General features: G+C 39.0%; 1 protein-coding gene across 1 annotated transcript in view; it reads left to right on the top strand.

Annotated features, from left to right (window-relative positions):
- The window catches only part of tmem86a (transmembrane protein 86A), an 18,504-nt gene extending 9,068 nt beyond the window's left edge, over positions 1 to 9,436 (top strand). The window contains exons 2-3 of the mRNA XM_008411543.2: positions 2,445 to 2,709; positions 3,777 to 9,436. Coding sequence (XP_008409765.1) covers positions 2,445 to 2,709; positions 3,777 to 4,204 — 693 coding nt within the window. The 3' untranslated portion in view covers positions 4,205 to 9,436. The remainder of the gene's footprint in view (positions 1 to 2,444; positions 2,710 to 3,776) is intronic.
- Positions 9,437 to 15,274: the final 5,838 nt, after the last annotated feature.

The following is a 15,274-nucleotide window of genomic DNA, read 5'->3' as shown; positions in this document are numbered from 1 at the left end:
CACACGTCTCATGGAAAGTAAAACTATAGATAGACAAACTTTGTGTCTCGATGAACTTTAAGTTACACGTTGAGACGGTATCAACAACATCAACAGTACTAAGCGAAATCTCTGAACAGAAAAGCGAGATCAGTGCCGAGAGAAATAATATAAATATATAAAATACTGCTTGTATTTTTAGCAAGCAGTAATTTTTCAGTTAGTCTCAGATATTCACATTCGTTCATTAAATCCAAATTACGATTAATTTTCCCTTAAAAAGTAAAAAAAAAAAGCAATGTTTTTGAAGTTTTTTTTTTTTTTAAATATCTTACCTCTCTTAACTATATTTTCACCCTTTTGACACCAAACACATACATTCGTATTTTATCTCGAGCAAAACAAACAAAACAGTGCAACATGAATATGTTGTGGTTTTGCTGTGCAGACACATGATAAACATGGCGGTGATGTTGGCTAGTTTCCGTTCGGCTCCCTTTTGGCCTCGGTAGCCACAACATGGACTCTCACGCACAGTACGGCAARGTTCATAACGCTGAGATGTGACTTAGCTCCTGTGACTATTGCTGCACCTGCTTTTCCTGGAATCTGATAATGTCTCAAATAAATACACAAGTGAGGTTCCAGGGTTCTTCTGTCTGCAAAATGGCAACTTCTGTAAATTTGAAGTTCAAAAAATAAATGTAAAAAACTGATAGGAAGAATTGTAATTTAGATATTTAAGGTTGATAATTCTTCTTCAAATATCATTGTTCATAATAAAAACTATTTAATGTGCATTTCAGCATAATTAAATAACTGGTATTAGCAGAGAATGGTACTTATTTAAAATAAGAATAAGAAATCCTAGATATGATCATTCACCTTTTATAGTCCAGAGAGATAAGAAAGCCTATTGCCACTTTAATAGGTACACCTTACTCTATCAGGTTGGACCTCTTTTTGTCTTCAGAACTTCCCTCATTCTTCATGGCATGGATTTAATTAGCTATCACCAATCTCCCTTTGAGTGTTTGTTCCATATTGACATGACTGTATAATTTCTTTGTAGGAGCCACAGGTTGCAGACCTGACTGGTGTAGCAGCATATTTTACAACCTGAGTTGAAGCATATAGAAAGGCTGGTGCCCGTGTAGCTGAAGTAATAAGCTTCATAAAAGCTTATTACTTATTACTTAATAAGTAATAAGCTTCATAAAAGCTTATTACTTCAGGAACCTTTAATCTTCCTCGTCCTTCTTTTGCTTCAAAGAAGCTGAAGTAATAAATCGGCTTTTAGTTTTGAACTAAAACTCTGAAAAGATTGTGGGGTTTTTTCTATACATTTCTGTACAACATATATGCTTCCTTGTTATTCTTCTTAATTAAAGTGTCAGCTTCATGCTGGTTTCTCTAATTTTGCTCTAGCATGTTACGGTGTGTRTCTGCTCCCTGTTGTTTTCCTGCTGGCTGCTGGATTTATCAGACACACCAGGGCGATCTCATATATTGTACCCCATCCTGTAGTGTAATTTAGTTCACTCTTGTATTGAGGTGTTGTGCAATCTATGTCTTCTCTTTCCTCCGGGAGAGTGGGCTGTATGACCGACAGTAACCCCTCATTCTCTCTCACCTTCTGTTCCCGTCTTCACCTCCTATTTCCCCCAGCTGCCATTTAAAAGCTGATAAACCTTCCTCACATATTGTACTCCCACCCCGAAAGACCTTTAAGCTTCCCGGTCCTTTTGTCATTCTTTTCCTTCACCTTTATTTGAACTCTTGCAGTTTTCCTTTTACAAATCAACATCTTTTGCCCTGCCGCTTGTCATTCATTTTTCACAAGCACTGTTCTCCCTTCTTTCCTATCTGTTTTTTTTTGCCTCACTTTTATCCTCCTTACTTCTGCTTCAGTGAACCCTCACTTAATTCCTTTTCCTCTCAACACGACTTTTCCACTTCGTGTTTGTCTGCTGCTCTGGCTTGAGAATAATTCCCAGAACATTCTATGGTCTGCGCTTTTTAATCCTGCTGGGCCTTTTTTCTTTTAACAGGAAAAACAATCTGACTGATAATGCATTAGGGAACTGGAACATGAGACTGAATATATTTCTTAAGAACTTCAGTGATGAAAGGAGAAGATAGAAAAACTTGTATGGCAAAAAAATAAAAAGAGAAAAGGTTACTAAGAGTCAATGGCATGTGGCTGTAGACTTTTGCATTTCCCCTTTAGGTTTGCATTTCCCCTTTAGCTCTTAGGCTAAGCAACAAGACATGTGCATGTCTAGTATGAATTATATGAAAACCAAACATGACTTTAGCACTTTCAACCCAACCCATGATACTTTAAAAAAAAAAAARTTTTGACAAAAAATTTTACATTTCTGTACGTCAYACTCAAAAAGACCAGGKCTGTTTTAACCACTAGAATACCTTCTGTTATAAATAAATGCTAAATCTCCTTCCAGGTGAAGAGCGAAGGTCCCAAACTGGTGCCGTTCTTCAAGGCAACCTGTGTTTACTTCGTCCTGTGGCTGCCCACCTCGAGCCCTTCCTGGTTCAGTGCCCTCATTAAATGTCTGCCCATCTTCTGCCTGTGGGTGTTTCTGCTGGCTCACGGATTCAGCTTCCTCGGTGCTCACTCCAGCGCCCGCAAGATTCTGGCTGGTCTCATCTTTTCAGCTCTGGGTGATGCCTTTCTCATCTGGCAGGAGCAGGGATACTTCGTCCATGGTGAGAAGAATAGCTGTCGTATATTTTTAACAGAGATGATACGGTGGCAAAGCAAACATGATTCCTTCCCCGGCAGCTAACTAGTGCTCTGTGAAACATTTGAAAAAAAAAAAAAGCTTTAAAGATCACTTTTAGAAAACCTTATGAAATGGGAGATCTTGGGGTCAACAAGACTATATATGTCTACATATATATGAAAACCAGTTTCAAAATTAGCCCATCATCACAAACATTAAGATGTTTAGACTTGGCTAAACTTCATTGGAACCTTTACTGGAAATATGTGCTTTGACCAGTTGAGATACTGGTCACAGTCATCAGACCTAAGTCCAGTAGAACACAAGTTAAGCGAGATAATGAGTGTATATAAGAAGACCCAGACTCGTGACACTGAAAATGAAGGTTGCCTGCAATATTAACAGACACACATACCAAAACCGTAAGGCTGGTCTTACTGGTTTGCCGCATTTTTGTCTTGATGATTAAAATCTCAGTTTGACAGTACAAGACGAGGAAACTGCTTTAAGGATTGCTAGAAGGAAAAATAACCCACATTGGGAACAGCAAAATATTTCTACCGAGATCTAACAGTGTTAGTGAGTRGTGGTGGTCCACTTTTATTTCCAGACCACAAGTAATCAACTCAGCATTAATGGAAAAGTGAAAGAAATTAAAGCATCCTTACATTTCAGAATCTGGCGAAGTTAAAATTTTCTTTTTGATTACCAACTATTGGTTGCTTTGCAAAAACCCACTACATCTGGGTTTATTTACTACATTTTCTTGTGTACCCAATAAAGTGAGTCATTCAATTGCATGATTAAAGGATGCAATCCAGCTGTGATTTTTTTTTTTTTTTTAGCAAATATACACTGGCAATGAAGTCAAAACTGTGTGATCACATATGGATTTCATCAGCAACATTTTATAAAATATAGTGTTTGTAAAAAGCACACAACCTCCTGCCTCCCAGCCATTTCTGCTCAGAGTGTTTCTGAGTCAATCAAAACTGCAATTTTCTATCCTGTTGAAAGTGCTTCTTCTTCTGCTTCTTCTATGCCTTGCAGGTCTTCTCATGTTCGCCATCACACACATCCTTTATTCATCCGCCTTTGGGATGAAGCCAATAAACGTGCGCGCTGGCCTGGTGATCACTGCGGTGTCCGCCCTGTGCTACCTCCTGCTGTACCCCTACCTGTCCGGACCCTTCACCTACCTGGTGGCCGTCTACATCGCTCTGATTGGCTTCATGGGTTGGAGGGCCATCGCGGGCCTGCAGCTCACCAACGACCTCTGGACCTGGACCAAGCTGTCGGCCTGCCTGGGCGCCGTGCTCTTCATGGTCTCCGACCTCACCATCGCCGTCAACAAGTTCTGCTTCCCCGTGCCCCACTCCCGAGCCATCATCATGGCCACCTACTACGCCGCCCAGATGCTCATAGCTCTGTCCGCCGTCGAGTGCCAGGACGCTGAGGTTTCCCGGAAGAGGACGTGAGGTGACGCGGTCTCCAGGAAACACGAGGCTGGGGAGATGGCTCCACCTCCGGCCTTGAGTGATCATGGACGCACCTCACTGCCAGATCTCAAACCCCCAGCCTTCATTGTGGTGTGGCGCTCCCACACAATTGTTATCATGGCAACTGATCCACTACACGACGATCTCCCTGCAATCCCACTAGTACGGTAGTCTCATATGTATCTCTTTATGAAGAAGATACCGTAGTATTACTCTAGCCTCTCTGGAGTGCAATCAAACCTTAAAAAAATGCTGTGTCTCACCCAAGTTATTAAGAAGGCAAGTGTAGAATTAATATCCTTCTATAGAACGCATTAATTTACTTGCAGCTAGGTTGATTCAAGGGGAGCAAGTTCCTGGGCACCTTCAAGTAGTGTGTATGAGAGAGCGGTTTTCTGCGAGTGTGTGTTTGCAGTTTTGTGATTGATTTACACTGTTACCTCACTGTCCATACAGTGCTTTTGACGCACAGTCTCCGTACAGATACAACGCCACACATTTGTACTTTGAGTGGTCCATTAAGACAATTTACCGGTGCATTTCTTGTTTTTGCTTTAGTTATGCAAATTCTTCCAAAAGGGATATTTTTTATACAAATCATTGCCCTTATCTGAGGCTCTAGGTTCCCCTTCACTAAGGGTGCTAATCTTGGAGCTAAGGGCATGTACATACTTATTTAATTAATCATCTGCAGTCCCTTTCATTTCATTCGTAACAACCTCTCTTCTTTTTTGTTAAATATGCTCTTTGCACTCCGACTGAGTCTGCTTAAATGAATAGAATATTTTTTTTCTTCCTTTAAGACCCCATCGAATAACTAGATAAAAAAAAGATGACTAGTAGATGTTGTTTTTCGAAGCTTGATCCTTCAGTTTTAGGATCTAATTGGTCCTGCAGGTGCAACATGTTTCACCGTACATGCATCACCTGTCGAGGTTGCACCTTCAACAGCGCCCACACCTGACACTAACACATCGTGCTGGTTTAGTTATTAGGGAGGTTCCTTGGGGGTCTTGTTGTCTGACTCAATCAGCTGACCCGTGCTGCTAATGGCCGTGTTATGAAAACAGAAAAAGAAAGGGCTTTGTCGCCGGCCGGACTCATTTCGTTGATAAACTCTGCCGGCAGAGTCTGCAACCATGAAGGCATTCACTCACTCGGAACGACACGCACACACAGATTTACGCAACGCGGTAAACAAAAAAAGAGCGGGTCGGCTTGGCAGACACAGGGAGACAAGAGAAAGCGTCTTGTCGTGCGAGGGAACAGTTATCCCATTATTCCAGACTCTTCCTTAGCACAGGAAATCTCTGAAAAATCCTCGACGAGACTAATTGTAGTTTTTCTTCCCCTTCATCCCCACTGTTGTTTCTTTTAAGTTATCTTATTTTGAAGTGTCTTACTGAACCAACTCTACATTTTTGCACGCCTTTTAGAGTGTAAGTGTTTTCGTCTTAACTGTTGTGAGGAAGTCAGACCCAGCTCAAATACTGCGACCCGACAGATGAAGCAGACACACTGGGTATGTTCAAGTATTCGTATAAAGACTCCTAACTCTTTTTTTTTTTACTCACTCCTCTTTCTAACTGCAGCTGTATTATATAAGTCACTGAAACTGTCGGTTTTAATTACTTTTGGCTGAACAGATCCAAACTCTGAACTTTACTGTTTCTGTTGCTGGACGTGCTTTGCTTTACCAGGCAGCGCCTTGGTATTACTATCTTGAAATTTTCCACATTTGCGATCACGAGTCTTGGATAGATTTTGTGTGACAAAGAAGGACATATCTATGTCATAAAAGTCTTCTGGTGTATTTCTCTACCAGCTTTCTCTCCCAACGTCTATTTGTCTTACAACTGATGTAAGATGTTTTCTTCCAGAATTATCTTGAATTTAACTCCATCCATCACCCCGTCCATCAGCAATTTAATTTAAGTTAATTTCCTTGAGAAACAAACAAAGTATTTTTGATTTAACCGAATTTCATCTTTTGGGATCTTAACCAATAGTTGCCCTGTCAGCAGATTCTCTCACCTGGGCTGTTAGCATTTCAGAAGTCCTGAAAAGAAGTTTTGACTGAACTAATGAGGGATCACATTTTGTCCTGTAGGAATATGCTTTAGGAACTGATAGGATTACAAAGGCTGACATGGAATAACCTGTGTGTTGAATGTTTGCACTATAAACTGGCATGGAAAATGATTGCTCCTCGTTCTGGGTCAATGACCCACAGAGCTGCCAGCATCGCCAAAAACACACACACACACATCAAAATGCGTTTACATCACATGAGCCACCTTGACAAGATCTGCAGAAAGACCACGGTGTCATGCCTGACCAAGGAAAACACCAGTTCCCAGCAGCCTTTTTTGATCACTTCTTTATCAGACAGTTCCTCAATCTCCTTTCGCCGTGTCAGTGCGTTCGTCAGCACTATCTTTCTGCTTTGTCCACCGATCTCTTTCCCTGCTCTGCACATATATGAGCGCCAGTCTTGTGTTCCTTGTTTTAATTAATCCTCCCGGCATTGCAGAGTTCTTGCACAGAGTTTTCCACTCTGATAAAAATAAACCTTTGCGCTTAGAAGCTATCAGAGGTCTACTAGAAGACGTGCATTAGTCTGCCTGCTGCGTCCTAAGAAGACGGAGTAAGTGGAGTGAATAAAGAAGTGAAGTAGAGAAGATGGATAACACGGATGATTCTAGCATACAGTCTCGAGTTGAACCAAGAGGGGGCTGGTAATATTAAGCCAGGCAGGCTTATTTATCCTCAGTGTGTGGGCAATTTATGTAAGCAGTGCTCCTTTATACGGAGCCAGAAAAAGCTGTCTGACTTTTGTTCCTTCTTCTGGAATGGTCCCACGCCAGAGGCACGATTCACTGAAGTATTGCTAAAATATTCTTGAGGAAGCTTATGTCTTTTGAGACAAGTATTTTTTAGAGAGTGGTGTATGGTCATGTTTAAGTTGTCTTTTTTTAAAAATATTTTCCATTGATTAATCAAATGCGTTGCAAAAGTATTAGAACCTCTTGAACCTTTTGACATTTGTCTTAACAGCCATAAATCTCAGTATGTTTTGATGGGATTTTTAAGGTGTTTGACAGACAGGAAGCTGTGCTGTTGTGATTTAGTTGAAAAAGGAAACAGGATTTTATGACATGCTTACAAATAATCGGAAAATTGTGCCGTCAGCATCTATTCAGCCCCCATCGAGTCAATATTTTGCTGCAGGTTATTTGGGCGGGTATGTATGAAGAAAGAATTAACCTCCTACAGGGCCTCCAATTTGCCCCGAAGATTTTCATTTTCTTCCCATATATCTTCCTGTCCATTCAGATTCTCTGCAGCAAACCATCCCCACAGCATAATGCTGCCACCACCATGTTTCATGGTGGGTCCAGAGTGTTAGCATTTTTCTCACTGAGCTGTGGATCTCTGCAGCTCATCCAGAGGTATCACAGACCTCTGGAATGAAGAAAATCATTCTAGTTAATTCTTTCCTTGCTCTTGGCTGCCACATTTTGCAAGTTTGGAGATACTCATTTGTATTGCCTTGTTGCTGAAAATGTGCTATATAAATAAAATTACCTTTACCTTTACTCATTTAACTTAAAGCCTGCTTTAGATTTCTCCACATCTTTATCCCTGACCTGTCCAGTCTGTTTCTTGATCGTCTAGATCTTCACTAATGTTTTCTGACAGACTTGTCTCTGAGACCTTCAGATGCAAGATCACTTTTCTAACAACATGACCTTTGAAGGCAGCTAATTGGAATGGATTTTATATTAGGGCGAAAGGGGCCAAATGCGTATGCTTACCACACTTTTCATATTTTTTTTGTGGGATCAAAATTTAGAAAACCATTTATGATTCACCTTCACAGAATCATAACTCACTTTGTTTTGATCTATAACATATAATCTGAATAAAATACTCTGGTTTCTTGTTGCAACATGAAACGTAATTTTTTTTTTTATCAAGATAATAAATCTTCTGCAAGGCAACTGTTTATTTGATTGAGGCAGACATAACAAGAAACTGTTTATAGTACTGGGTCTAACGTTTCAAACACCCTTTTGTCTCCGGCTCAGCGTTGCATATGGCCGTCCTTCGCCCTGGGGATGTTATTGCTGAGCGGCATTTCACTTGGAATAAGGTGAGCCGCTGAAATATGACACACAGCGGGAAGAGTCTCCCCCCATCCATCAGGTTAGCTCCCATCCTGTTGCCCCACAGGTGGCAGACCAGCAGGCGCATCACTTTACCCGGCTCTGTCAACAACGCTGTTGTTCTGAGCTTTTCATGCACAGACAAAAGGAGACCTGGGAGAGTCGGAACGCTCTTGGCCTGAGTTAAGCTGGAACCAATTGCTGTTGTATTATAAAAAAAAAATGTGTGTGTTTTGAAAAATGCTATCCCTCTGAGTTTCTATTTTTCGTTCGTCTGTGTTTTTAACTAATTTTCTTGTAGTTTTTACTTTGAAACATTTGCTGTTAATACACTGTGCTCATGACCATCGGCAGGTGACAGTCAATACAATGAGCTGGAACGTTTTTTTTGTCTTTGCTCCTGCATGACAGATTGAATATATTCTCCATGGGATTGAAGCACTAAACACCCAGAGGTTTTCTGATGATGATAGTTCTCCAGCATCAGTACAAGTTTATGAGAAGTATGTAAATTGCCACCTTCTCTTTGTATTCAAGCTGCTGTGTGCTGCACTTTTTTGTATCCAGGTTAAGGCCAGTCAGTCTTTAAAACATGATCTTAAAACAGACTTTTTTTTGTACATTATCAATTGAAAGTATAGTCTACATTTTTTTTCTTTTGCTGGAAAGCAACAAAAAAAAGAAAAGTAATTTTAAAAGAAGATTCCTTTCCTTTGAAGTGTTATCAACCCTGATGTGTGCAACTTTCTTTAAAGTATTATCCTTTCAGTTCCAGGAAGTGAGAACCTGAAATATACATTTTGCCATTTGTTTTTGTGTAAAACAATGTTCATTTCCACAAACACACAAAAATAGTTGTTAAAGCCAATAAACATGCATCATTTCTTACAGTTTACTTATTGTCCTGGATTTTCACTTTGAGATTGATTTTTTTTTTCCCCTTCATGACTGTGGATATAATATAATTTGTTTGCTGTTGTGAAACTCTGCAATGAATGTGAATATCTGTTGGAGAAATAAATGCAATTGCAATGCAACTTCAGCATAATGTCGTTTGGGCTTTGTTCTTTCCTGGAAACGAGAGGTTCTGCGTCGAAAATGTCAGCTGATATTTATAACTGCAGTGTTTTGTGTTTTGTTTGAAGCTGCTGGTCCTCAGCTGCTAAAGTGCCATGATGGCAGAAAGGGCTGGAGGACAACAGAAAGCTCTGTTCTGGTAACTGCTGCGCTCTGTTGTCCCACTGAGGTGGAAAATTTGCTTTCAGCGCCCTTTAACCCTTGAAACCAGGGACTCTTTCGCTCTCGCTCTATGTCCTCATTTTCTATTTACAGCGATGTGAAAAAACTATGTAGCCACTTACGTATTTGTTCTGTTTTTCAATATCTGACGCACATAAATGTTTCATGTCATCAAACTAAAATTGAGACAGAGATTAACTGAATAAATGCAAAATCCGGTTTTGGTAAACCACATCAACAAGACTGTAAAGAAAATAAATAAATCACTTAAACTGAACTTTGTGAAACAGTCTAAAAGCAACATCTTGTGCCCAGAGTGAAAGACATTTAAGAACAGAAACATTAACAACAACAAAAACTTTACACAACTGTGTTGTTACCTGAAGCTGTTAATTTTTCAAAACCGCTTTAATGGGGCTTAAATGAAACAATTCTGCAGGGAACTGAGTGGGCCAAAATTACTTGTAAGAGTTATTGGCAATAATCTCAAAGTCTTGACCACAGCAGTTCCCACCATGAATGGTGCACCCAGTTATGAGGATCGGAGGTAATTAGTTTTTCAGATAGGATCTGGTTCGCTTGGCTGACTCTTTTCTTTATTCAATGAAACCATCGTTCAAAAGCTAAGTTTTGTATTTATCCAGCTTGTCTTTGTATGTCTGCACAACCTGTAAAAGTACCAAATAGATTTTTTTTTCCAACATCTAAGCCACTCCTGCCCCTTCCCCCTTTGACTCTTTTGCCTTTCAGGTGCAGATTAAGTCATGTAATCAAAGAACTCCAGTCTTAGTGGTTCACAGAGGTTTCTTTGTGAGGACCTCTTTGTGAAACACACTATCATCATGTGAACTCATTGAAACACATAATAAACGTGTGTTTAATGCAACAATCTCATTCTCAAGTGAACTAAAAGGTTTGCCTCTTAAACTCTGACACAACACTCTTTCATGMTGTTCCCCCTGGGCAGCAGTCTCCAGGTTCTGTATTCAAGGTTTCACTTCACTTCCACTTTATTCTTCACCACCGAGGAACCGGAAAGCACCAGTGACGCCTGTTGGTGCTTAATTGATTTGAACTGGCAAGCTTACTTGACCGGTCTCTGGTGGGTCCTTAGAATTGGTGGGCGCAGTGGGAACCAGGACCAGTGATGTAAGGAGTAACTTTGCTCTCTCAGATTGACAGCTAAATACCAGAACACACTCACTCTTAGGGAACAGAAGGCCTCTTTTGAAAGCAAAGGCTTTTAAAGACGCCGTCAAGCACAACAGAATCCATCAATTTACACGTACACCGAGAACACAGCACATCAGAACAACATCAGCCCTGAACTCTGAAGTTGAGGGAGTAAATGGGCTGAATTCAACTCAGCTGTTGGGTCACTTGATGACACTAGAAAAGTTCCTATAATAATAGAAAGTAAAACTATATTAAGGGCTGCAGTTCTTGCAAAAACCAGAATAATAATAATAATTTTAAAAAAAAACACATAAAAAGGTCTTTCTGACTTTAATGGCAGAGTGAACAAAGCCTGATTGCTGCATTGGTTTTCTATGCAGGCTTACATGTTTCTACTTTATCAATCTTGCATCTAATCTGATATAGAAAATGCTGTTGGACAAGAACTGGAAAGGCAGCAGCCSTCAATACACAGCATTAATCTGCTACTGAAGACAGAAATGGAACACTGACATCTAGCGTCCATTTAATTAATTACCAAGTACCAGTAAAATAAATTAATGATTATAATCATGACAATGATCAAAATTATCACTATGATAATCATAATCATAATAACACCTCATTCTATCATAAAGAAGCTCAAAGTGACTGAAACCTTGGTAGTTTTCTGGACCATTGTTGCATTTCAACTAGATTTAATGGACTTAAAAAAATAACCAGAACATAAATTGACCACAAAGAATGTCATGGTATGGAGCAAGTACTTTCTCATTTACCTGGAACATTTAGAAGAAATGTCGTAGAGTGGTCACTAAGTGTTTCAAATTTTTAGAACCCTTTCAGTATTACATTTAGACATGCTAGTTTAGAAGTGGCAACAGCTCATATTTTCTGTTCACTTAAAACCCAAATCATGAACGTCTGTGAAGGGGGGAAAAAAGAAGTAACTCCTACATTTAAAGTAATGTTATAAACATCAAGTTATGTTCTAAAGCTCTAATAAAAACAAACACAATCTCAGTGGATCATTCACAATATTTTATGAACAAAGGGGCTTCAGCATGAATGTGGTTTATGTTCCCTCTGGACACATCACTCGTGTTTTATTTATTCAATATGTGAATGTTACTAAATTCCTTTGATTCTGAAGTGATTATAGTTCAGTTTTGCATTGTAAACACCATGACATTACCATGAGTTTATGGCTATAAACACTGGGTTTCAATCCTAACAAGATTGAAAGCCAGTCTCGTTAGACTTGGAGCAATCTCATGTTGCTCCAGTAAATGGGAGAATACTAAAAGTCTGCATTTGGTGAAATCCCTTTTAAATTACTTACAATTACACTTTTACACAGGATTTGTAACGACTCTATATAAGTTCTAAATGGTTACTGTGACAGAATGACATGTCTTATCTTATCTTAATGGGTATATTTTTGCAAGATGAGCCTCTCTCCCACATTCCTTACTACTGACTTTATCTTTCATCCCTGCCTCCTTCATTCCCTTTTTCTACCTCCTTCATCACTCATTTTGATGTTTGTCATTTATACCCTTCATAAAATGAAGTTCATAAAATGAAAGATATAATCCCCACCTCATTCATCCCTCCTTTCTTCATCAATCATCCCACAGCCCTACCCCATTTATTGCTCAACTCTGCCTCCTTCATCCTTGAGATATTTTTCCTCATTCTTATCCCCTTTATTCCTTTTACCTTCGTCCCTTTACTCCTTATCCTTATTTTGTCTCATCCCTCTTCATCTCAAAGTTCCCTAGAAAACTCATCGATCTTTACCAATTCGCCAAGCATAGCATTGTAAAATTTTTCAGTTTTCTTTTTCTTAGCAAAATATTCTTGTTTTTCATCTGTCCATCTGTAAAACAAAAAACAAGTATTTTTTTTCTAATTTCTTCTATAAAGTAAACTATTAAAGTGTAGTAAATGTACATTTACTAAAGATCACTTAGCTCTGAGAGGTGATCCCAGATGCTATCTTGAGTGAAATAAAAACATTCAGTGATCATGACGCTGAATGAAAATTGAATCAGGTTTAAAAGAGACACATTGAGGTCAACTTTAAGGTGTGAATAACATTTCATTGTAATCCCTTAAAGAGTTAATGAGACTTTCTTTCAAACTACAAATGCCAACCTTACCGTGGCATTTGAAGAAAGGTCAGAAGAAAGTTGAGGTTATTAGGAGTCTGCTGCTGCACGGCATAGACTTGTTCAACACATATTATGGGAACAAATCAGCCAAAGCCAAAACCTCTTCACACGATTTTTTGTAAAATGGTGGAGAAACAGTTTCAACCACTGAAAGGCGAAGTATACAAAAACATGTTTGGATGTTTTAATTCACAACTAGTCTATGCGGTTCTGAATTCGAAATATGTGACTGGGAATCTTAAAAACAGGAGATATTTACAATTTGCAGAGTACACACAGGGCCTGCACTTATTTTGCTGAATTGCCCAAAACACAAAAATGAATCACCTTTGACCTGTTGTAACGGCAACATTTTCATGTGATCTCACAAGTAATTGCTTTACATTTTGGAAGGAAGGTTGAACATGTTAGATTTAATGCTTATTCTCTAATTGTACACCATCTTTCTTCTCCTTTAATGCAAAAAAAAAAGGAATCTGTAATGGGATAAATGTTTTTCACAACGCTGTACTCTGGAAAAGAAAGGTGTTTTGCTCTTTTCACGTTCCCTCACCTACATGTGCGCATTCTCCAAAGAACTGGTGAATTTGACGGAAATCCCTGAATAAAATTAGACATGTATTAGAAACAAAAATAAATTCAAACAGCAATCTGTCCTTCCAGGGAATATAACTTAAATTAAAAAAGAATTATATACATCTTTAAAAACAAACTGTTCTCCTTTGAGTTCCTATGTATAAGGAAGATGATTGTTTTGAGCTCATGCTTGAAAGAAAGTTTTTTTTTTTTTAGAACATCTATAATTAACACAATCTGAATTAATATGCCTCCCCTGTTTCTGGAACCCAGAGAGCACATGTCCTTGTGATAATGTTTACATGCCTTAAAGTTGCACCTTGGGCAACCAAACATCTTGTTAGGCAGAGCTGCAATAAATGAGTTTGTTGTGAGGAGGGATTTGCTGGGATTACTTTCAACTCGGCACCAGGAGGGGGAAATCATCATGCAAATTTAATTTGGATGAGAAGGACTATGGCGGTTAATGTGTTTAATGTTGCTGAGGGGGAACAGAGCTTCTTAGTCTCTGGGGAGGAGGCAGAAGTATGAGCCTCACCAAAATAGCCTTTTTTTTACATGAAATGACAACGTAAACAAAAATTCACAAAAGTTTTTATAATGGTAAAAAAAAATCTGTGAAACTTTCCCCCCCCCCGTATTTTATGTAAAGCAGCACAATAATGTGAAGAATAGCAAGTGCTCAAGTTACGGTAACAAAACTACACCCTTTTCTGATTCCAGTTTTATACATCAGGACCTGATATGAAAATATAATCTGTTCCTCAAGTCGTAAAATTTGACGATGCCAAAATGGAAAAGCAGTTTATAAAAAAATCTTGTAAATTTTTGTTGCTTTAAGAGGGAAGGAATCAGTAGTCGCTGATGAAACACACCCGACTGATTACCAAAAAATGTGACCACCTCTAAAAAAAAACAAAATCAGTTGGCCGATCTTGAGCAAGTTGGTGAAATCAGCCATGATTTTAGCTAAGCACTTACCACTGCTCATTAATCTGGTAAGGGTTTATAATCCATTACTCCAAGTAGTTACCAGCCTTCCCAGGAGTGACTATCCTATCAAAAAGGTCAGACTGTGCAAAGAACCGAGCTCCATCTTAGTCTCTACAGGCCACAGTTAAATGTCAAAGTTCACTACCGTACACTTAGAAAATGAATGAATAATGTTGGCTTGGAAGAGTTGTTAGGAAAAAAGCTCTTTTCTCTTCAAGGAATATCGGAGCACTATCTGGTAGCTTTGCAAGGCTGCATCTGAATCTACACCTCACAACACCTGCCAAACGTGACGACAGAGGGCTGATGAAATGGTTTTCTTTTGGAGCCGTAGGCCCTGAGCACCGTACCGTCACTGTGTTGACCTCATTGTGGGTCAACACAGTGACGGTACGACTAAAGTCGGGTCACCCCAAAGTAAAGAAGGATGTTAGACATATGTTGACCTGTGGAACATGTGGTTTATTAATAATAATTTTAAAAAGTGACCTACAATTAATCACAAATTAAAAATTCATAAGTCATCTTGGAGCAAATAAACATAAGAGAACTTAAAGCAACCAAAATTAGTCTCAAGGGAACTCAGCTATGTTGACCAGGTTGACATAGAAAAGAAAATGACATAAAATTCCATTTAAATTATACTTTTACATGGTAAGAAAATATACTTTACACAACAAGAAAGAAAGAAATCTATGTTCTAACAAATCACTACAGGG

This window comes from Poecilia reticulata, linkage group LG6 (genome assembly GCF_000633615.1).
Source record: "Poecilia reticulata strain Guanapo linkage group LG6, Guppy_female_1.0+MT, whole genome shotgun sequence".
Lineage (NCBI taxonomy): Eukaryota > Metazoa > Chordata > Actinopteri > Cyprinodontiformes > Poeciliidae > Poecilia > Poecilia reticulata.
Note: the sequence above shows the minus strand (reverse complement) of the source record. Positions and strands in the feature narration are given on the sequence as shown.